Source organism: Phoca vitulina, unplaced genomic scaffold (genome assembly GCF_004348235.1).
Source record: "Phoca vitulina isolate PV1807 unplaced genomic scaffold, GSC_HSeal_1.0 scaffold10, whole genome shotgun sequence".
NCBI lineage: Eukaryota > Metazoa > Chordata > Mammalia > Carnivora > Phocidae > Phoca > Phoca vitulina.
The window spans coordinates 23009128-23033122 of record NW_022589713.1 but is presented as its reverse complement, the minus strand read 5'-3'; the positions used below and the strand labels follow the sequence as shown (position 1 = coordinate 23033122).

At 47.6% G+C, this 23995-nt stretch overlaps 1 protein-coding gene across 1 annotated transcript in view; it reads left to right on the top strand.

The window, feature by feature from the left end:
* The window catches only part of BFSP2 (beaded filament structural protein 2), a 67097-nt gene that overhangs the window by 15245 nt on the left and 27857 nt on the right, over positions 1-23995 (top strand). Inside the window, exon 2 of the mRNA XM_032408687.1 lies at positions 22176-22258. Within this exon, the coding sequence (XP_032264578.1) occupies positions 22176-22258 (83 nt within the window). The remainder of the gene's footprint in view (positions 1-22175; positions 22259-23995) is intronic.

Genomic DNA, 23995 nt, shown 5'->3' with positions numbered 1-23995 from the left:
GAGCCACACCCAGTGGGAGGGGCCCCCAGTGCCAACCCCCAGAGTTCCTGGTCTGGGGGTGAGGCATGCACCTGCTAAAGCCAGACAGACCACTGAGAACACATCTCTCGGTGGACAAAGTCAAGTTTATTAGCTTGCTGCAGCAAGGGAGAACCTGGGACATCTCAGGAAGAGGGAGTTGGAAGGACTTATTTTGAGGTCTGGGCTTGTGCTGGGTGATCTGGGGAAAAGGTTCAGAGCAAGGATTTGCTCTGCATCTGATGCTGCCAGAAATTGGGGGCGGTATGATGAGTGGGTATCTTTCAGGTTTTATCCAGGAGATGGGAGGGAGGAAGCAGGCGCAGAGCGGGCGTTAGTAAGCAGCAGGAAACCTCATCACCTGTGCGGGCTGTAAGGGGGTGGGGGATGTTGAGTTTTGTGGCTGCGGAGCATCCTGGCCTCTCTGTTCCCCTATGATTACAGCAAGTCTCGTCTCTGTCTCATTCCACCGGGATCACTTAGTGACCCTGTCTGGTTATCGCTGAGACTGTGTGCTTGTTCAGAGCAGGTGAGAGTACTACGGCCTAGCTGTTAGCTGCTAGGGCCATGGTTTTACCTCCTCCCCCAAACTGGGCTTCCCCCCGCATCCTCAGGTGGCTGGAGGCTCCAGGCCTCTGGAGACAGAGCAGGAGTGAGGGGTCTCTTCCCCACACAGCTATAAGTAGGGCCCCTCAAGGCCAGGGGCTGAGGCATAGTTTCCTGACTAGAACATGACTTAGGGCCCACTCTGTGCCTCTGGGAACCACAAGCCTGCCAGTCTCACCCTCCTTTGCCCCAGGAGTCTCTCTGGGCCATCACGTGCACACGAAGTAAATGAGGTAGAACAGAGTGACGGGTGAGTGCAGGGCCATGCCCCAGACAGAGCTGAGCCCGGGCCCAGCTTTACCCTTACCAGAAGTGAGGCCTGGGCCCAGTTACTAACCCCCAGAGTGAGTTTCCTTATGTCTGAGTTGCCAGAGAATGATCCCTATCCCACAGGACATTGTGAGGACTCTGGGAGATAACAGAGATCAGTAGAACGCAAGCTTCAGGAAGGCAGGAATGAGCATCTCTCACTCCCCGAGCTTTCTCTGGTGCCCAGGATAGTGCCTGGCACACAACGGACACACAGGAAATACTGGCTACATCAACAGATGGAAGGACCCAGCAAAGTAATCAGTTAAAAGGTAGCTATATTAGTTCGCTGGGGCTACCAGAACAAAGCACCACAAACTGGGTGGGTTAAACCGCAGAACTGTATTCTCTTCTGTTCTGGAAGCTGGAAGTTGGAAATGTAGGTATCAGCAGGGTTGGTTCCTGCTGGCGCTGTGAGGGAGGTTCTGTTCCAAACGTCTCTCCTACCTTCCAGTGGTGGCTGGCATCCTTGGCATTCCCTGGCTTGTAGATGCATCACTCCCATCTCTGTCTTCACTTTCCCCGTGTGTCTGTGTCCAAATGTCCTTCTTATATGGACACCAGTCATACTGACCTGGGGCCCACCCTAATGACCTCCTCTTGACTTGATGACATCTGCAAAGATCTTACTTCCAAATAAGGTCACATTCACAGGCACTGGGGATTAGGACTTCAACCTGTCTTTGGAGTGGTACCCAATTCAACCCATAAGAGTAACTACTGGGTTTTGGGGTTTTTTTTTCACTTTATAGTCCTGATTTCCAACATTTTATCCTATTTCCTCAAACATCATTTTAAAAGTTCCAGAATGACCAATATCTCTGTACCTACTCCATTTTACTATCACTTCCTTTAGCACTTGGCATCAGATCCCAAATCCTATTGAACCACATGGAGCTTGAGGTTCAGAAAAGAAAGCCATGGTACAGAAAGACTGAGAGAGTACTATCCATACAGTAGAAATAGAGTAAACATCACTAAGTTGCTATGTGATCTTGGATAAGTTACCCCACCTCTCTGAACCTCAGGTTCCTCAACTGTTAAATGAAGAGATTGGGTCAAGCTGACGTGTCCTTGCAGACACACGGAACAGGCCAGATTCCCTTCCCTAACTCTGGTGAGCAGGTGGTCATGTTACCCGCGCTTCAAGGACACGAAGACACCAAGTACATCCGACCCCGATGTCTGTTTTCACTTCTGACTGCTAGCTGCTCCGTGCCCTGTAGCAATCCCTTTTGCTCTGAGGCTCCTCATCTGTAAAATGAGAGGGTGGAATTCTCTGATCTCCCAAGCCTCCAGCCATACACCTATCTGTCAGGGCTCATCATTATCTCTGAGCAGTGCATAGCCTAAAGAGAAGCAGCAGCCCTCCACGGAGCCCAGTTCCCTAAGCCATTGTGGCTTAGCAGACTGGCTGGCTGGGGCCAAGAGCAGGCAGTACATATTGGCCACCTACTTCACTTCTGAAGGTCAGGTCGTGGCCTATGCCCCACCACTGGCAAAACAACAGTTTGGTTTTTTGGGTTTTTTTTTTTTTTTTTTTATTTTATTATGTTATGTTAGGCACCATACAATACATCATTAGTTTTTGATGTGGTGATCCACGATCCATTGTTTTCGTATACACCCAGTGCTCCATGCAGTACGTGCCCTCCTTAATACCCATCAGTGGGCTAACCCATCCCCCCTCCCTCCTCCCCTCTAAAACCCTGTTTGTTTCTCAGAGTCCATAGTCTCTCATGGGTCATCTCTCCCTCCAATTTCCCCCCCCCATTTTTCCCTTCCTTCTCCTACTGTCCTCCATGCTATTCCATATGTTCCACAAATAAGTGAAACCATATGATAACTGACTTTCTCTGCTTGACTTATTTCACTTAGCATAATCTCCTCCAGTCCCATCCATGTTGATGTAAAAGTTGGGTATACATCCTTTCTGATGGCTGAGTAATATTCCATTGTATATATGGACCACATCTTCTTTATCCATTCATCTGTTGAAGGGCATCTCGCCTCTTTCCACAGTTTGGCTATTGCGGACATTGCTGCTATGAACATTGGGGTACATATGGCCCTTCTTTTCACTACATCTGTGTCTTTGGGGTAAATACCCAGGAGTGCAATTGCTGGGTCATAGGGTAGCTCTATTTTTAAATTTTTGAGGCACCTCCACATTGTTTTCCAAAGTGGCTGTACCAACTTGCATTCCCACCAACAGTGTAAGAGGGTTCCTCTTTCTCCACAACCTCTCCAACATTCGTGGTTTCTTTCCCTGTCCATTTTTGCCATTCTAACTGGTGTAAGGTGGTATCTCAATGTGGTTTTGATTTGGATTTCCCTGATGGCTAATGACAATGAACATTTTTTCATGTGTCTGTTAGCCATTTGTATGTCTTCTTCAGAGAAGTGTCTTTTCATATCTTCTGCCCACTTTTTGACTTGATTATTTGTTTTTTGGGTGTTGAGTTTGAGAAGTTCTTTATAGATCTTGGATACCAGCCCTTTATCTGTAGTGTCATTTGCAAATATCTTCTCCCATTCTGTGGGTTGCCTCTTTGTTTTGTTGACTGTTTCCTTTGCTGTGCAGAAGCTTTTTATCTTGATGAAGTCCCAAAAGTTCATTTTTGCTTTTGTTTCACTAGCTTTTGGAGATGTATCTTAAAAGAAGTTGCTGTGGGCGATGTCAAAGAGGTTACTGCCTGTGTTCTCCTCTAGGATTTTGATGGATTTCTGTCTCACATTGAGGTCTTTCATCCACTTTGAGTTTATCTTTGTGAATGGTGTTAGAGAATGGTCAAGTTTCATTCTTCTGCATGTAGCTGTCCAATTTTCCCAGCACCATTTATTGAAGAGACTGTCTTTTTTCCATTGCATGTTTTTTCCTGCTTTGTCAAAGATTATTTGGCCATAGAGTTGAGGGTCCATATCTGGGTTCTCTATTCTGTTCCATTGGTCTATCTATCTGTTTTTGTGCCAGTACCATGCTGTCTTGGTGATCACAGCTTTGTAATATAGCTTGAAATCGGGCAACGTGATGCCCCCAGCTTTGTTTTTCTTTTTCAACATCTCCTTGGCGATTCGGGGTCTTTTCTGATTCCATACAAATTTTAGGATTGTTTGTTCCAGCACTTTGAAAAATGTCATTGGAATTTTGATCGGGATGGCATTGAAGGTAGAGATTGCTCTGGGTAGCATAGACATTTTAACAATGTTTATTCTTCTGATCCATGAGCATGGAATAATTTTCCATCTTTTTGTGTCTTCCTCAATTTCTTTCATGAGTGTTTTGTAGTTCCTAGAGTATAGATCCTTTACCTCTTTGGTTAGGTTTATTCTGAGATATCTTATGGTTTTTGGTGCTATTGTAAATGGAATCGTTTCTCTAATTTCTCTTTCTACAGTTGCATTGTTAGTGTATAAGAAAGCAACTGATTTCTGTGCATTGATTTTGTATCCTGCCACATTACTGAATTGCTGGATGAGTTCTAGTAATTTGGGGGTGGAGTCTTTTGGGTTTTCCACATAAAGTATCACGTCGTCTGCGAAAAGAGAGAGTTTGACTTTCTTCTTTGCCAATTTGAATACCTTTTATTTCTTTTTGTTGTCTGATTGCTGTTGCTAGGACTTCTAGTACTATGTTGAACAATAGTGGCGCGAGTGGGCATCCTTGACGTGTTCCTGATCTTAAGGGAAAGGCTCTCAGCTGTTCCCCATTGAGGATGATATTCGCTGTGGGTTTTTCATAGATGGATTTTATAAACTTGAGGAATGTTCCCTCTATCCCTATACTCTGGAGAGTTTTAATCAGGAAAGGATGTTGTATTTTGTCAAATGCTTTTTCTGCATCAATTGAGAGGACCATATGGTTCTTCTCCCTCCTCTTATTAATGTGTTCTGTCACATTGATTGATTTGCGAATGTTGAACCACCCTTGCATCCCAGGGATAAATCCCACTTGGTCGTGGTGGACGATCCTTTTAATGTATTGTTGGATCCTATTAGCTAGGATTTTGTTGAGGATTTTGGAATCCATATTCATCAGGGATATCGGTCTGAAATTCTCCTTTTTGATGGGCTCTTTGCCTGGTTTGGGAATTAAGGTAATGCTGGCCTCATAGAATGAGTTTGGAAGTTTTCCTTCTGTTTCTATTTTTGGAAACAGCTTCAGTAGAATAGGTATTATTTCTTCTTTGAATGTTTGGTAGAATTCCCCAGGGAATCCATCAGGCCCTGGACTCTTGTTTTTTGGGAGGTTTTTGATCACTGCTTCAATCTCGTTACTGGTTATTGGCCTATTCAGGTTGTCAATTTCTTCCTGTTTCAGTCTTGGCAGCTTATAGGTTTCCAGGAAGGCCTCCATTTCATCCAGATTGCTCAGTTTATTGGCATATAGTTGTTGATAATAATTTCTAAGAATTGTTTCTATTTTCTTGGTGTTAGTCGTGATCTCTCCCCTTTCATTCATAATTTTATTAATTTGGGTCCTTTCTCTTTTCTTTTGGATAAGTCTGGCCAGTGGTTTCTCGATCTTATTAATTCTTTCAAAGAACCAACTTCCAGTTTCGTTGATCTGATCTACTGTGTTTCTGGTTTCTAATTCATTGATCTCTGCTCTAATTTTTATTATTTCTCTTCTAATGCATGGCTTAGGCATCGTTTGTTGCTTTTTCTCTAGTTCTTTAAGGTGTAGAGTTAGTTGGTGAATTCAGGATTTTTTTATTTTTTTGAGTGAGGCTTGGATGGCTATGTATTTCCCCCTTAGGACCGCCTTTGCAGTATCCCATAGGTTTTGGACCGATGTGTTTTTGTTCTCATTGATTTCCATGAATTGTTTAAGTTCTTCTTTGATTTCCTGGTTGACCCAATCATTCTTGAGCAGAGCGGTCTTTAGCTTCCAAGTGTTTGAATTTCTGCCAAATTTTTTCTTGTGATTGAGTTCCAGTTTTAAAGCATTGTGGTCTGAGAATATGCAGGGAATAATCTCAAGCTTTTGGTATCGGTGGAGACCTGATTTGTGACCCAGTATGTGGTCTATTCTGGAGAAAGTTCCACGTGCGTTTGAGAAGAATGAGTATTCTGTTGTTTTAGGGTGGAATGTTCTGTAAATATCTATGAGGTCCATCTGGTCCAATGTATCATTTAAAGCTCTTGTTTCTTTGTTGATTTTCTGCTTAGATCATCTGTCCATTGCTGAGAGTGGAGTATTGAGGTCTCCTACAATCAACGTATTGTTATCAATATGACTCTTTATTTTGGTTAACAGTTGGCTTATGTAGATGGCTGCTCCCATGTTGGGGGCATAGGTATTTACAATTGTTAGATCTTCTTGTTGGATAGACCCTTTAAGAATGATATAGTGTCCTTCTGTGTCTCTAATTACAGACTTTAGTTTAAAATCTAATTTGTCTGATATAAGAATTGCTACCCCAGCTTTCTTTTGAGGTCTGCTGGCATGGAAGATGGATCTCCATCCCTTCACTTTCAGTCTGGATGTATCTTTAGGTTCAAAATGAGTCTCTTGTAGGCAGCGTATGGATGGGTCCTGTCTTTTTAGCCAATCTGCAACCCTTTGCTGTTTTATGGGAGCGTTTAGGCCATTCACGTTGAGAGTGATTATTGAAAGATATGAATTAATTGTCATCATGTTGCCTGTGAAGACGTTGTTTTTATAGATTGTCCCTGTAAATTTCTGTTGTAGCTCACTCTTGGGGTCTTTCTCCTTTTATAGAACCCCCCTTAATATTTCTTGCAGGGCTGGCTTAGTGGTCACATTCTTTCAGTTTCTGCCAGTCGTGGAAGCTCTGCATCTCTCCATCCATTCTAAATGACAGCCTTGCCGGATAAAGTATTCTTGGCTGCAAGTTCTTCTCATTTAGTACCCTGAATATGTCTTGTCAGGCCTTTCTGGCTTGCCAGGTCTCTCTGGATAGGTCTGACGTTATTCTGATGTTCCCCCCTCTGTAAGTAAGGAATCTCTTCCCCCTAACTGCCCTTAAGATGGTTTCCTTGGTTCTAAGATTTGCAAGTTTTACTATTACATGCCGGGGTGTTGGCCTGTTTTCCTTGATCTTGGGAGGGGTCCTCTCTGCCTCTAGGACAAGAATGTTTGTTTCATTCCCCAGGTTAGGGAAGTTCTCAGCTACGATTTGCTGAAATACATCTTCTAGTCCTCTCTCTCTCTCCACTCCCTCCGGGATTCCAATTATTCTGACATTGGAACGCTTCATGGTGTCACTTATTTCTCTGATTCTATTTTCATGGATTCTGAGTTGTTTTTCCCTGGCCTCCTCTTTTCCCTTTTTATCTATTATATTGTCTTCCAGGTCACTTATTCTCTCTTCTGTCTCAGTTACCCCAGCTGTTAGATTATCTAGATTGGATTGGATCTCATTGATAGTATTTTTAAGTTCTGCCAATTCACCTTTCATTTCTGCCCTTAGAGACTCTATGTTGCCATTAATTGATTTCTCCATTCTAGCCATTGTCTTCACAATTGCTAGCCTGAATTCCATCTCCGACATCTTGGTTATATCTGCATCCATTTGTAAATCTGCAGCGTAAGTCATAATCTCTGAGTCTTTTCTATTTTGGGGGCTCCTCCTCCTAGTCATTCTGATGATGGGTGTTTGAGAGAATGTATAGAGTCCAAATTATTGACCAGAACCCAAGCAAGATGCACCTGTTTTTTTGGGACCTTAGGGTTGCTGGCCTCTTGTTTTCCCAGCCTGTCTTCTTGGGGAGGGGCCTGCCGCGCTGTTACTCAGGCAACCCTGTTTGGGGGGGGTTGCCCTGCCCCCCTGTGGCGGGGGATGGGCTCAGTGGGAATCAGTCTTTGGGGCTTTTGTTCTCTGGCGGCTTTCCCTGGTGGCTTTCCGCGTCTCTTCCGTGAGTCATAGCGGAAGAGACCGTTTCCAACCCTCTGCCTCAGAGCAGAGACCGCAGTCTGTTCTTCAGTGAGCTCTCCAGGCCACACCGTCTCCGTTTCTGTCCGTGCTGCTATAAACTGCAGCGGCCTGGGTTGTGCGCCCCTCCGCAGCGCTCCCAGTCCTGCCTCCAGGTCGGGGCACGTCTCTGCCCTTTGTACTTCTAAAACCACCAGCCGCTCCCAGTTCGCCCGCGCAACCCCGCCACTCCGGGTTTCCAACCCGGGGGCTGCCCTAAAGTCCTTTCCCCGCCGCTACCGTTCTGCGAGTCTGTGCCCATCCCCAGCGTGCAAGGCTGTCACTCACCGGCGGTGTAGGATCCCCATGGCCAGGCACCCTCCCGCTGCCGTTTATCCTCCGATATCTGCCCGCGGAATCATGGCTCCCCGATTCATACCTCAAAACCAACTGCCTGCGATATTCTGTTTGTAGAGACCCAGATCTTCTTATATCTCAGGCTGGTTTCATGGGTGCTCAGAGTGGTCTGGTAGATATCCAGCTCAATTCTGAGGACCAGTTGAAATAGGGTCCCCTACTCCTCTGCCATCTTCCCCCCCCAAACAACAGTTTTATTAGCCTCCCCCCGCCCCCCAGGGCTCTCCAACTGGCTCCTGGAGATGGGGGGAGTCCCACACTGCTGTCTCTGACCCAGTTCTCTTGGCAAATGGCGCCACCTTATAGCTGCCCTGAGCACTATCTTGCATACCTAGTCACCCACGTTGCAAAAAGTCATTTGTGTTAAGTTTTGGACACCTACCACCATCCCTTTGCTGCCAATGCCACCCTGACTGAAAGGCCAGCCATGCAGTTCATGCTGCCCTGCTGTCTCTCTGTTTAGGTCAGAATTTCCATGATGGCTCCCGATTTTCTGAGGATTATAAATCAACCATAAAATTTCACCATGCCCTGAGACTTCACATATATTAGCCAGCAAGTCTGCTCTTACTCTCTCCTGCTTCCATTTATGATGGAGAAACCACCCCTCCTTTTCTCTGTTAGTTGCATTTTCTGTGACTTTGGGCTTTAGGTCAGAGCTTGCGTTTGGAGTCAGGAGTCCTGTGTCTGCCACCTCCTCCCAGTCTCAACTCACCAAATGCTTCACCCAGGTCCCTAATCTCTCCCACCTGCAACTTCCTTATCTGCAAAAAGAGGGAGATAATTATACCTGCCACCATGGCCCTGACCTTTTTGAAATTTAAGGAGAATAACGTGAGTGGGAAAAGGCTTTGTCAGTGTCAGAGATTAGGCTGCAGATTCTCAGTCCGTGGGTGTAATTAGTGTCACATGTAAGTACAGAATCGTTAGTGATGTTGGCATGCGTTGGCCCTGCCTCCCTCCTTACCAGCAGTCTTGACAGGGTAATATTTGTCATGGTAGCTGCTGTGGGGCTGGCACAGAATTCAGTTTTATTATGTTCATTCATCAGGCATTGAGAGTGGGTCTACTGTGTACCAGGAACTATGGGAATTCAAATAGAACACAGCAAAATTCTCAGACTCCAGGACCTGAGGTCTAAGAGGGATGATGAGTCATTAAATCCACACATTGTTGAGTGCCTGCTCGTGCCAAGCACAGTGCTGGGCATCTGATGGATGTCAACTATACATTGAAACGAAGGACTCAAGAGATAGTTACAAAAGGAGCTTTGGTTTGGGTGGCTCAGTCGGTTAAGTACCTGACTCTTGGTTTCAGCTCAGATCATGATCTCAGGGTCCTGGGATCGAGCCTTAAGTCAGGCTCCCTGCTCAGTGGGGAGTCTGCTTGTCTCCCTCTCTGCCCCTCCTCCCGCTCGCACTCTCCTTCTCTCAAATAAATAAATCTTAAAAAAAAAAAAAAAAAGGAAAGAAACAGCTTTGGTTTGAGAAGAACCTCTTCCAAGGTCCCTTTTGACCTGTTCATTGGGAGGTAAATACTGTCTCCTACCCCTGGTTGAAAACACAGATGGTCTCATGACTTTCCTGATCACTTGTCAGTAACTAAAAATTCCATGTTCATTTTAAGTCACAAAACACAGTCTCAAGCCAGTAAATATAAGGTCTAGTCGGTATATTATTCAACACGTCAACCCTCATGTCCCCCCTTCTCCCAGCACAGGCCCAGCAGCCAGCTCTTTCTTGCAGTTCTCCTACCCTCACTTCCCACTGCTCTTTCAACCTGACCAAAGTGCAAGCAGGGGGAAAGGAGAGGGAAAGACGACTGGAGAGTTCTTCCTTGAGACATGCTGTTGTGAGGTGGCTTCGCCGCCTCTGGGTCTGGCTAAAGTTTAAACCAGATTCTTTCTCTTAGGGACCCTTTTCTGGGTTCTTCTAAGACTCCCCTACTGGGCCCCCTGCAAGGGGAAGCCCCTCCTTCAGCTGCTGCCCCCCAGGCCGCCCCTCACCTTTGCAGGCTGCCCTCTTGGGCAGGAGCCCTCTCAAATGAGCCCAGGCCGCCATGCCTGTTGCAGGCTCCACCTCTGTGCCCGGGATGGGTGCCCCTTTGGGGCCTCATCGAGGAGTGCAGGACCTCCCAGCCCAGTTACCATCGTGTTGTAACACATATATTTCTCCTAATCGTCTTGCAACCCTAGACAGAAAATTTCCTAGATAGGGAGACTTGTAGAGCATTGCAGTCCCCAAGTGACAAAGACAGGGTCTGAGGCCCTGTCTCTCTGATCACAGCCTGTGGTCTCCCCATGAGTCCTTGCTACTGGACTCTCAAGGGCAAAGGACCTGCCCCGGGGCCTGTGGTAAGCCACCACACCTCTCTGGGCCTCGGGTCTTCATCTTTCATGATCTCCAAGAGCCCTTTGCATTCTAAGACTGTGTTGTGAAATTGCTGAGTTGAGGTTTCCTGGAAGGTGATGGCAGAGAATTCTGCAGAGGCCTCACCCCACGTCCCATGTGGGAGGCAGCCCACAGTTTAGCTCTTTACTTCTTGCTCTAACACTCTATGTCTCCCACGGGCGTGTACCTTAAACAAGTGTGGGGAAGAGAGAAACGCTGTTTAAACAGTGCTGTCATTCTGCTCCCTCCATGCTAATCTCTAGTGGAGAGGGACACAGCTGACATTTATTGGGCACCTACTATGTGCACCTATTATGTGTTCTGAAGTTCTTGCATATCTTAATTCCACTCAACCTCACAACAACCCTATGAGGCCAATACTTTTTTTTTATTTTTAAGATTTTTATTTGTTTATTTGACAGAGAGCGAGAGAGGGAACACAAGCAGGGGGAGTGGGAGAGGGAGAAGCAGGCTTCCTGCGGAGCAGGGAGCCTGATGCGGGGCTCGATCCCAGGACCCTGGGATCATGACCTGAGCCGAAGGCAGACACTTAACGACTGAGCCACCCAGGCCCCCCAAAGCCAATACTTTTATGACTCCTTTTTTTTGAAGACGAGGAAACTGAACAGAGCAGTTAAATAACTTTTCCCAAGGTCACACAGCTACGCAGGGATAGAGACAAGACTTTCAACCTGGGCAGTTTGGTTCCAGAACCTGTGTGCCCAGCTCTGCCCTAGACAGACCAAGGCTTGAGGCATTCTTGAGGGCTTCTGGGGTGCAAAGCAGGAGGTGGAGAAGCATACTTGTCCCCCGACAGATTCCCAAGAAGCAGAACCCAAGTGCAGGTTGTGGGAAGAGAAAAGCAGCAGAACCTGGGGGCGTACAAAAGTGTTTTAAAACCCCCGCAGGGCTGAGCACTGACTGTCTGCTCCAGCAGCCACCCCTGAAATAGGAAAGAAGAGCTCCTAATTTGGTTTAAGCCTCAACAAGTCTCCAGCGAGAAGACGAATTCCTCTGACTCTGGCCAGCACCCAGGAATCAAATCTTGTCAGAAGGAAATCGGGAATAACCATTTCTGAAGGGCCCCCTTAGGGTAAATACAAAGTGCTGGGAGAGCTCCAGCGACTGTGACCATGACCCCACGGCGGACCCACACCTGCGAAGCCACTGCGCACTGCCTCCGCCCATTCACCGCGCTGTTCTAGTTCCCACGTGCCCACACCTCCTGCCCGGCCCTGGACCCGAGTGCACAGCCAGTCCCAATCCATCGTCATCCCTGGGGCCCAAGGAGGCCCTCTGGAGCTCTAGAGGCTCTCCGCTGCCCTCCACCTCGTCTACTCATCTCTGACCTGCCTTCTCCAGCCAGTCTCCCTCTCTGCACGTTAGGGACCTATCACATAACATTCGCTGTGCTACATTGCTTCTCCTAGTTGTTTTCTTTATGTTAGCTCATTGTTTCCTTCTTAATTATGAACTATTCCAAACATATAAAAACGGTGCTCAGCATCCAGAATTGTCAACCTTAATGTTATTTGCTACAGACCTTTCATATTTAAACATGAAACCAAAGATTTCAATGGAAACCTCATTTGTGCTCTGTCCTGATTCCATTCCCCTCCCCAGAGGCCACGACTGCTCTAAATTTGGCATTTATCATTCCCACCAATGTTGTTCCAGTTTTACCATATATGTATATAAACCCTTTATAGGATTGTTTTGCATGATCTTAAACTTTATATTAAGTTGTATCATACTGTGTATTAGGGTTCTCCAGAGAAACAGAGCCAGTAGGATGTTTATATAGAGAGAAAGAGATTTATTTTAAGGAATTGGCTCACAGGATAATGGAGGCTAGATGCTCCAGATTAAGGGGTCAGCCGGGGGATGCCTGGGTGGCTCAGTTGGTGAAGCGTCTGCCTTCGGCTCAGGTCATGATCCCCGGGTCCTGGGATCAAGTCCCACGTCCGGCTCCTTGCTCAACGGGGAGCCTGCTTCTCCCTCTGCCCTTCACCCTGCTTGTATTCTATCTCTCTCTGTCAAATAAATATATAAAATCTTAAAAAAAAAAAAAAGATTAAAAAAAAGAGGGGGTCAGCCAATTGGAGACCCAGGAAAGAACCAATGTCCCCGTTCAAGTCCAAAGACTATCTGATGGCCGATTTCCTTCCCCCTGGTGGGTTGTCGGTGGGGGGGGGGCACTCAGTCTTTGTTCTATTAAGGTTTTCAACTGACTGGATGAAGCCACCCCACATTACAGAGGGCAATCCACTCTACTCAAAGTCTACCGATTTAAATATTAATCTCATCCAAAAACACTCTCACAGAAACATCTAGAATAATGTTTGACCATATCTGACCATCATAAAATAGTTGACACATAAAATTCACCACCACATAGTGTTTCCCTCTGCAACTTGCTTTCTTTAATTCTCATTTTGTTTTTGCGATTGCTCATGGTGACTCAGGTAGTATTTCATTGTATATACACCATAGGTTATGAATTTTTTTTGTTGATGGATGTGGGTTGCTTCCACTTTTCTCTGTCACAAACAGGAGAGGGCATAAACCTTCTCGTACACATATGGGAGAGTTTCCCTAGGTTAGAGGTGGGCATCCTACTATAAGCAGGCCAAATCCAACCAGGTACTCGCTTTTATAGCTACAGTTTGATTGGAATGCGGTCACATCCATTCACGTCCTAATAGTCTGCGGCTGTCTTCATCCTACAAGGGAAGGGTTGTGTAGTTGCGACAAAAACTGCAGGCCCACAAAGCCTACAATATTTCCTCTGTCACCTTTCATAGAAAAAGTTTCTGACCCTGCTCTCAGCAAGTACCTAGGAGCAGAATGGGCTGTGCCTGTCAGCGGCTCTTGTATGGCATTGCCAAGTTGCTTCCCAAAGTGGCCATCTGAATTTACCCTCCCAGAACAGTGTGTGAGACCTCCGTTTCTCCACACCTTCTCTTCCCAAAGGTTTGCCAGCCTGCTGCTTGTGAATTGGTTTTTCATCGTTATTTCATATGTTTGGCTCTTTAAACATATATCACTTATTCACTTAACAAACACCAATTAAGGGATTACTGCGTGCCGGGTACTACCAAGCTAGAGCGGCCCCATTTCTCAAGAGAAGAAATGGAGTCACCTAGTGTCAGACTCACGCTTCAAGCGTGGTGGTAAGGCTAGATGGCTACAGGGGGTTGTGTAGACATGCCCTGGAGAGGGTAGCACTGCGAGAAAGAATCAGGCAGCTGACAATATTCTGCAGGCCTGAGGATGCTCACGTGGGACATAAAACAATTTGGCTCTCTGTCCATAGCTTCTGACAGTCCAGGGCACCTGTGTCATAATTCCTAGCAGAAAGGACCTATATTTCACACAGGCGTCAGTAATGGAGGTTAGTAATTAAGCTGGTTTTGTGTCTTCTCTTTGACCTTAGACAATAAAACACCTGTGACTATAAGAGAGCGCGAGTATGTGAAAGGGAAGCTCCATGATGACACAGCAAGAAATAGAGCTTTCTTAGTTAAAGTCACCAAGATGGCCAATAAAGACAGGAAAAGGGTGGTGGAGTGTGAGTGAGTGAAATCTTCATTTGTCAGCTGGGAAGTCAATAAATGATGTCTGTGGCTGATAACTCAAGGAATCAAAAATATGTAGAAATATGGGGGAAGCTCTGGACAAATGAAAGGCAGAAGCTGCGGGGACGGGGGCTGTGGGACGAGCAGATGTGGGGCATGGAATGTTTTTCTGCACGAGCCTTTCTTTTCAGCCTTGTTTCATTTTATGATCAAAGGTATGTGTTACTCTGATACCTTTTAAATTAAAATGCAGAAGTTCAAAATAGAGCATGACTCCTGAAATATTTATAGAGGAAGTGATATATATGTAATAATCTCAGACAGGAGTAGGGCGGGGAGCAGGAATAGAGATATTTAAATTTAGCCATGAGATTTTAGTTATGGAAGTGGGGAGCCAGGGGGCCATCATTCCAATCTCTCTCTACATTTATATATAGTTTTACCTCGTTGAAATGTCCCATAATAAAGAGTGGGGTTTTTGTAGGGGGAAGAAAAAAAAAAAAGCATGGGTTGTGGAGTCTGGCGGACATGGATGAAATTCAGCTGGGCCACTTGGCGCTGTGGGCAAGTCACTTGAACTCCTGGGTCTCGGCTCCTCATCTGCAGACCGAGTGTGCACCCACTCTGTATGGCCACTGGTGTTGGGCGCAGGGGTTAAATGACAGCCTGACTGCAAAGAGCTGATCATGGCATAAAGTGTGGAAGTGTGGTAAAAATGTTCGGGTTTGATTTGTTCGGTTGCTTCTATTTTGGGTTTTATGAAGTTTGGCTCTAGATTTTGAGCTCTTCTCAGGCATCTTCTACTTAGCTCCACACATCTAAGTATGTCGTGCCTTACCTGTCTGTGTTCACTCAGCTAGCCTACTTCACCTGCTGAGTCCCCGAACATCTAGTGTCCACGTGCCAGGCCCTGAGCTGGGGGCTGAGGAGGCAGAGATGCGAGGCTGTCCCCGTCCCAGGAACACACAGGTCAGTGGTGGGGAGAGCTGAAAAGGTCAGAATAACATACAGCAGGACAACTTGCAGTGATAGAGATATGCCCACAGGGGATCTGGGGCATACAGGGGATGCCCAGTGCAGCCTGAGCTGGGTTTTGAAGGATGGTTAAGAGTTCACCTGGCAAAGAAGGAAAGCACGGCGGCCGGGTGGCATGTTGGGTCATGACATACAGAGGCAGCAGCAGGAGTCACAGTTCTGAAAGCTGGAAAGACCTGAGTCTGTTTAGAAAAATACTTCAGTTTGCAGCAGGAGAGTGAAGAAGAGCTAAAGCCCAAATCGTGCGGGTTTGTTCAAGAGCACCCTCTTGAATAAATGTGAGCTCAAATTTGCATCTTAGTAAGTCATTGCAGTAAAAAAGGGAATGGGAGGTTGGAACGCATTTGCTCTCAATCTAGCAAAGAAAGAAAGAGAGACCTCAATCAGCTGGCTGCCCCAGCAGAGCCTCCCGGCGTCACGTATCTTGATGTGCCTAGCACACAAAACTCAGATTTTGTTAGGATGTCTGTAGAAAAGTAGGCCCTGAAGGGCTGGCTCATGACAAAGAAAGCTTTGGGATACATACACCCAGGATGAGGTAGGAGGCTACTCTTCAGTGCCCAGCACTGGTGGCTGCCGTCCAAATCAGGCCCTCCTATTTCCCAGGGAGCTGTGGGCAGGATGCGAGGTACGCTCAGAACTAGTCCTGGGAGGCATGCAGAGGTTTCCGGGGAAGGGGAGGCCTAAGGTTTGTCCTCATCAAGACAGAGGGCAACCTGTAGGGAGCAGGGTGTTCCTGATTGCCCCCAAATGGTTCATAACACCACCCACCCGTTCTGGCCCTTCACTCCATGCTCACCTGACCCCTTCTACAAAGACATTCTTCAGACAGAGCACAGTTCGATGATGAGGTCATTTATCTGCAGTACAGATGCAGAAATGTCCACCGTCCTGGCCTCCCGAAGTAAGACCCAGCCTCAGCCCTCAGGTGTCCCTGATCCTCCCTGGATCCTCAATGGCTGTGACTGCATTCAGGGATGAACTATGCTTGAGATGGTTCAACCTCTCCATCTAGACTTTATGACATGCTCCCTAACTCCACCTGTAGCCGCGATCTTAACTCAGTGGACTTGGGCTTTGTACTCTCCATCCCTGGGTAGCAACAATCAGGTAAAACCACCAAAGAGATGACTGGGGCTCGAACCAAGGCTGGGCAGTGTGGCAGGAATGAACCAGGGCACACTGGGGCAGAGGCTCAGTGGTGCTCTGACCTGGGAAGTGAGGGAGAGGGAGGTGCTGGAGGTGATCTCATGTCGGAGCCAGGTAGGAACCTGGGTGTTCCTGAGAGTGGGAACCACGTCTTCCCTGCTTTGGTTCTCCATGGAGAGGCAGTGCTAATGCTGGGCTCATTAATTCAACTGATACCCTACTGCTCCAGGTCACTTAGGGAGAAAAGAACAAGTCCCATGACCCAACCTGAGAAAATCTAGCACGTGGAGGTCAGATGAGGGAGAAAGACCTAGTGAGGTAGACTGAGAAAGAATTGCCAGTGAAGTAGAAGGAAGAGCAGGAGAGAGCTGCATCATGGAGGCCAAGAGAGAAAAGTCCATCTTCCGTGACAAATGTGGCCGGCAGGTCAAGATGAGTGCAGAGGAGCATCCGTCCAGCTTGGTAACATGGCGGTCTTCGCCATCATGGCAAAGACGCAGTTTCAGTGGGGTACTAGGGACAGATAATGACTTCTTGCTCATTTATTACTAGAACAAGTCATGCTGAGCATTCGTCCTAAACTTGAAAGTCAAATAAATGTGTAAAGGGTTTCCGGGGACTCTTATACCCTGCCACGGCCCCCGTCAAGTCTAATTTCCCAAGGGGCCCAGTCTTGCCCACCTCCTCCCCACACAAGCAGCTCTAGCTGCTGGGATGCCAAGATCTTTAACTCCAAATAAAGCATCAGTTGTACCCTTGGGCCCAAATGATAACCCTTCTAAAAATGCTGCTTGTCCTCACCTTTTTAAAAACACAGTAACGATCAAATTCCTCGCCTGCCCCCACCAGCATCATTTATTTTAGTAACTACAGCCATAGCAAGGAAATAGCAGTAGGAAGGGATACGATCCTCATCATCATAGTACCAGGGACCAGGGCTTTTATCAAATGACTATGGGCAGGAAAAACCAAAACAAAAAAACAAAAAACCAAGCCACTAGATGGAAGTCTTCATTCAGCTGCCTGGGGGAGGAGCAGGAACGATGCCAGACTGCACACACGCATCAGGTCCATTGGACCATCACAAGTGCTCTGCTCTAAGGCAAATAGCAGTGATAATAATAGCCGCCGTGCACGGAACACCTACTCGGTGCCTGGCAGCCGGCCGAGCGCTTTACCTGCAGTGGCCCCTCTAATCCTTGAAGCCTCCCTGGCAGGTAGGGAGCAGTATCATCCTCATTTTATGGATGAGGGGACCGAATCTTAGAATTATCCAAGCAACTGGCCCAAGCCGCTGAGTGGAGGAACTGGGTTCGTGAATGAGGTCATTGTCTACTCAGTGTGGTACGCAGCTCAGGGTGTGACTCCGATGCAGGACTGATCCAACGAGGGGAGGAAGAGAGTCAGCCAAGGCGCCATGCACCCAGGAGTGGGGGCTAAAAACTTAGAAGTCATCCTTAATTCTTTTCTTTCCCTCTTTTTGCAACTGCTCCATCACCAAAACCCATCTGTTCCTTCGGCAAAATAAGTCTTAAACCTGTCTGCTTCTCTTCGTGGCCCCTCTAAGCGCCCTAGTCAAAGCAGCCACCAACTCCCTGGGGCTTTTGCAGAGCTTCCTGGCTGGGCCCTCGGCACGGTCCCCTGTGTCCGACAATCTCCCCTTCCCTCAGGACTCAGGGGACCCACCGACCGTGCAGATCACACCTGTGCCTGGCCCAAAACCTTTCACGGGCTTCCCAGCAAATCCCACCTCCTTCCCTTGCTCCCGAGGCCCTGCCTCCTGGATCTGGCCTTTGCCTATCCTTCTCACTGCACCCCCTCCAGTCGCTGCTGATTCCCCCACAACCAGCACAGAGCCCGGCACAGAGGAAACAATGTGCTGAAGAAATGAACGCAAGAATGGGTGAGCAGATAAATAAAAAATCTTTGCAGAGGAAGGCACGTTTGAGATGAGCATTAAAGTGGGGTAGGGCTTGTCAGCGGCAAGGCCTAGGGGCGTGAGGTGGTAAAACGAGGTGTTCTAGGAATAGGCGCTGACACAGGCAAGGACATGGAGAAATGCCAGGAGCAGCCCGGGAGGCAGCACGGGCAGGACTGGAGGCAGGTCCGTGCAAAGCTGGGGTTCTCCAAGCCGCGTGCGCGCTGCGAGCCCCTGGAAAGCTTTTCAAACACGGATTGTCGGGCCCCACTCCAGAGCCTCAGAGTCAGACATCTGAGGTAGGGTCTGAGAGTTTGCCTTCCTCACAGGCTTCAGGTGGTGCTGATGCTGCTGCCCCAGGGGCCACACTTGGAGAACAACTGGTGTCTCCAAGTGTGCTGAGGACTCCTCCACATGGAGGCGAGAGCAAGACAGTTCCAGGGAGGGAACTTAAGGCAGCTGCACTCCAAGCCAAGAGCAGTTCGAATTAACACCAGCCGGCAGTGAACCCACCCTTGCCCCTGCCTGTAGCATCCCTCTCGGGACAAAGCCATGTCGACCTTGGCTTCTGGCAGCCCCTCCCCACAGCACTCAGCCCGGCTCTTCTCCTCCATTGAATTGTATGCTTTGAAGGCATCTTTTGTTTCTCCAGCAAAACTTACAAATCCTGAGTCCTAGTCCCTCCAGCCCACCTAATCTCACACACCAATTCGCACCGATGCGGCTATGACAGACAGGAGACCTGGTGTTAAGTCATGTTCCACAGAGGAAACCGTCATCATGTGCTGATGGTAGGAGTCGGCTGTGTTTGGGCAGAGGAGAGAGAAGGGGAGGAGAGGTGGTCCCCTGCTGGCCTTCCCAGCACGCCATGCGCTTAAAGTTCACCCTGCAGTGCAACTCTGACATTGGTTCGTACTCTTTCCTATGAGAAAAGAGGGCAGGAGTGGTTCCAGGGTTATGAGCAAGTGTGCTCGTATTCACAGCATCAGCCTAGTGACCGTACATATTCATATTTGGTATTCATCTTGCCTTCACTCCCAGACAGATAAGATGATCAGAGAGGTGAAGTTAATTTGCATCTGCTTCAACCATAAATGTGAGGGGACCAGGTGGCCAATGTGCAGGTCCCACAGTTTTAAGTGCAGTTGACATTTCTTCTGCAGGCCTGACCGCAGAGTGCTCGGCCACCGACGTTCTCCAGGCCTTCAGGGTTGAGCCCACAATCTGCTCAGCTCCACTCAGCTTACGGGGCTCGGCAGGGAAAGCTCAGGACATGGGCATGGGAGATGGTTTGGTTTGGTTTGGTTTGGTGACCTTCCTCGTGCCAGTGGGCAAGGTAGCTCTTTATCTCCGTGATGCAGCCCAAAGAGGGACCAGGAGTCCTGGCTGTCCCATTACAGGAAAAAGACAGAAAACAATCCTCCCCAATGAGTGTCTCTCTTGATTCTGATAGGCCTTTTATTTTCCAAAGCAGTCGTGTTCCAGCCCACAGTCTAGACACCCGCTATGATTCGGTGTCCTGCACTAGAACGAGGCATTTGCCACGGGCATCATTGTGAGAACTCGAGCAGGGTGATTGCCTTTGGCGTCGAGTTTGTCATCTGAAAAATGGCATTGGCAAAGTTGCATCCAAAGACGGGAAAGGGGGCTCCCGAATGTGGGGACTGCCGCTGTGTGAAGGAGGCTGAGGAGAGGGCTCGGCCAGAGCAGCCAAAGACAATCCTCAGGGACGCCTCAGGTAGCCATGGCCGGCTGGAATAACTATATTCAACAATATTAATTCTATTTTCACTTTTTCTGTGTTCTTCATGCTCTGGCATCTGGGGCCTTGCTGTTAGGGTGAGACCACCCCTCGCAGAGCTAGCGAACCTTTGAGATAGTAAACCACTTGCCATGCTTTTGCTGTGCAGACCAGCGGATCCTGAGCACATACCCCCACCCGCCTCCTCTTTCTGGCTCTTACACTCCAGGAGGCAGTGTTCCTCTGCCCTAAGCATCCCAGGTGGCTGGAGACCACCCCAGGGGCCCAGAGACGGCTGAAATTCTCCAAACTACCCAGTCCTAAACCTGCTCGACTGTTTACCTTGCCTCACCAGTTCCTTCCCATGAAAACTACAATAAAGGCTTTTTGCCCACGCTTTCCTCTCAACCTTTTGCAACCAACCCTGGTACTTCCTCCTCTGGCCCTGCATGGTGGGGCTGCCCCTCCCCTTGGGAACTGTGAGTAACATCTTTTCAATGTCAGTCATCTCCTGATCTGTTCGCCTCACCATACCTAAATAAAAACAAAATCTTGGGTACATTCTGTAGGGTTTGGGGAGCTGGTTTTGAAAAACCACTCCGTGGCTCCATGAAACCCCCAACTGTATGCACAGTGTTTATGTTCATATGTATGTTTTTTTTAAGATTTTTATTTATTTATTTATTTATTTGAGAGAGAGAGAGAGAGAGAAACAGCATGAGAGGGGAGAGGGTCAGAGGGAGAAGCAGGCTCTCCGCTGAGCTGGGAGCCCGATGTGGGACTCGATCCCAGGACTCCGGGATCATGACCCGAGCAGAAGGCAGTTGCTTAACCAACTGAGCCACCCAGGCGCCCCCATATGTATGTTTTGACAGTGGATAAAATTCTAGAACCATGCTAATATGATGGCCACTGGCCACAGGTGGCTATTCAAATTTAAATTAAATTTAAACAGGGGCACCTGAGTGGCTCAGTCGTTTAAGCATCAGACTCTTGACTTTGGCTGAGGTCATGATCTCAGGGTCCTGAGATCGAGCCCCGAGTCGGGCTCTGTGCTGAGCGTGGAGCCTACTTAAGATTCTCTCCCCAGGGCGCCTGGGTGGCTCAGTCGGTTAAGCGACTGCCTTCGGCTCAGGTCATGATCCCAGGGTCCTGGGATCGAGTCCCGCATCGGGCTCCCTGCTCTGCGGGGAGCCTGCTTCTCCCTCTCCCACTCCCCCTGCTTGTGTTCCCTCTCTCGCTGTGTCTCTCTCTGTCAAATAAATAAATAAAATCTTTAAAAAAAAAAAAAAAAAAAAGATTCTCTCCCTGTTTCTCTGCCCTCCTCCCCCCAGTTCATGTGTGCTCTCTCTCTCCACCCCCCAAAATCTATTAAAAATAACAATAAATTGGGCCGCCTGGGCGGCTCAGTCAGTTAAGTGTCTGCCTTCTGCTCAGGTCATGATCCCAGGATCCTGGGATCGAGCCCCGCATTGAGCTCCCTGCTCCTCAGGAAGCCTACTTCTCCCTCTCCCACTCCCCTGCTTGTGTTCCTGCTCTCACTATCTCTCTCTGTGTGTCAAAAAAAGTCTTTAAAAATAAAAAATAATGATAAATTAAATTTAGATAATATTAAATTTTTAGTTCCTCAGTCATCCTTGCCACATGGTGAGTGTTCAGTAGCCATGTCAGGGCGCTGTGATGGATGGTGCAGACATAGAAGAGTTCCATCATCACGGAAAGTTCTATTGGGCAGCACTGAACTAGAGATTTCATCAGCTTTTCAAGGACATCCATGACCAGAAAATGTGAAGAGCCACTAAGTCAAACCAGGGAATCTTCATTTAAGGAGCCAGAAACTTCACTGGTAGTTGAAAGCTCCGCATTATGACAGGGGCAATGAACAAATCTGCCTTTGAATAATATTTTAGCTCTAAAAATCCAACTCTAAAGGCCCTTAAAAGACATCCAGATTTTATGCTTTATCGTTTATCTCCTCCCCACCTTTTTGGAGAGAGACACTTGAATTCTAAAAATATTTGCTATAAGAAAGGTGCTCTAAGTTCCCCAGAACCTCTGCCCGGTGCAAGTCACGGTGGGAAGGGAGGGAAGACGGTCCAGTGGCCTCGTATCCTCTGATGTGTGTGATCTTTCTAGGTGGGCGAGGCAGTCCTGGAAAATGCCCGGCTCATGCTTCAGACAGAGAATATCCAGGCGGGTGCGGACGACTTTAAAGAGAGGTAACATCTGCCACAGAGGGGACAGTCCTTCCACTCCCCCAGACTCTGGGCAAGTCGAGTGATGCTGTTCTGGGGTCTGCAGGATTCACTGCCAACCGCACAGAAGGCTGGAGTGGGATGGTAGAGGTCCCCGGGAGAATCGGAGCAAAGATCGTCCAGCTCGAACCCTCCTGATAGACACAAACCAGGTCCTAGGGCTCAGAGATTTTGCCCAGTGTCACCTGGTTCAGAGCAGGGGTTCTCAAATTGTGGCTGCTTCAGGACCACCAGGAGCTCTTATAGAAAACACAGATCGCTGTGCCCCACCCCCTGAGTTTTTGGTTCAGTAGTCTGGGGTGGGGCCCAAAATTTACATTTCTAACAAGTTCCCCACGATGCTGATCCTGCTGGTCCTGGGAGCACACTCGAATAACTGCTGGTTTTGAGCAATGCTTCTCAATTGCAGCTGCATGTTAGAATTACCTGGCCACTTAAAAATGTCAATGCCCAAGCTGCAGGGACTAATTAAACCACAGTCCCTGGGGGTGGGGTCTGGCCTCAGAATTTTTAACTCCCCAGCCTTGAAAAACACCTCTTTGAAGTCTAATATAGTGTTTCCTAAAATATGGTGTAGATAGCACTGATGAAGATCATCTTAAGTGGTATAAGGATAAACATTTTCTTTTTAATAGTTATGTATTTTTAGAGTTACCTTCTATTTATGACTCATGAGACTTTTTCCACTATAGCACTACAATTTATACTGGCAATTTAAAATTTATTGAACATAAAGAGCTTTTCAAGTTTACTGATTTAACATTTACTTTTTAAGTAGATGAATTTAAGGAACAATGTAAAGTAAATAATGACAGGAGAGAGACGCATTTAGGGCAAAATCACGATGGTCAGTGACATTTGGAAACACTGGTCTAATGGAGAAACGAAACGAAAAAGACCTTTCATTGATAAACACAGCGATTTTGAGAATATTCTGTGGGGAAGGTGTTCTGGATGTTGGGCAATTGGATGGGTGATGGGATAGTTAAGGAACATTTCCCTAAGTTGGTGAAGACAAAGAGGAAAGGCATGTCATTGGGAGTCTTTGGGGAAGTCAGTGATCCATCCCACTGCCATTCTTATCTTAGGATAAGAGTGTTGTGATGAGAAGGAAAATCTCCACCATCTCCTCATTCCCAGAGTCCTTTCCTTTCTGTAAGACCAAGCTTCTCCATTTGCTAAAAGGATCCCCACGAGCGGCCACTCTGGAGTCAAGGAGACTTTCAGTCAGCTGGCGTTGCTGTCTCGGACAACACTGTGCTCGCCAAGGTCACAGGAGCACAAAACTGAAGCCATCATCCAGCCACCGCAGCTTACTGCACAGCTAAAGATAGTGCCAATAGACATGAAGCCATTTGTACTCAATTTAAGATAGAATTTAATTAAGTGTGAAGTCCAGGTAGGATGTGACCAAAATTTCTTTCGCTCATTCATTTATTCATTATGCGTTCATGCCTTCATCCAGCCACTCAACCGAGTAGCAGGGGCTTGGTCTGTTTTGTTCCCCGTTGCATTACCAGTGCACTTCATTACTGGGAATGAAGTGAAGGGGACCTCCAGCAGCTCACAGTTTAGTGTCAAAGACGGAGGAGTGAACAGACAGCGGCATCACAGGGTGGTTGTGCCATCACTAAGGTGAGCACAAGTGAAATGGGGACATTTAGTCTGGCCAGGGAGGCTTGACAAAAGAGGTGACACCTG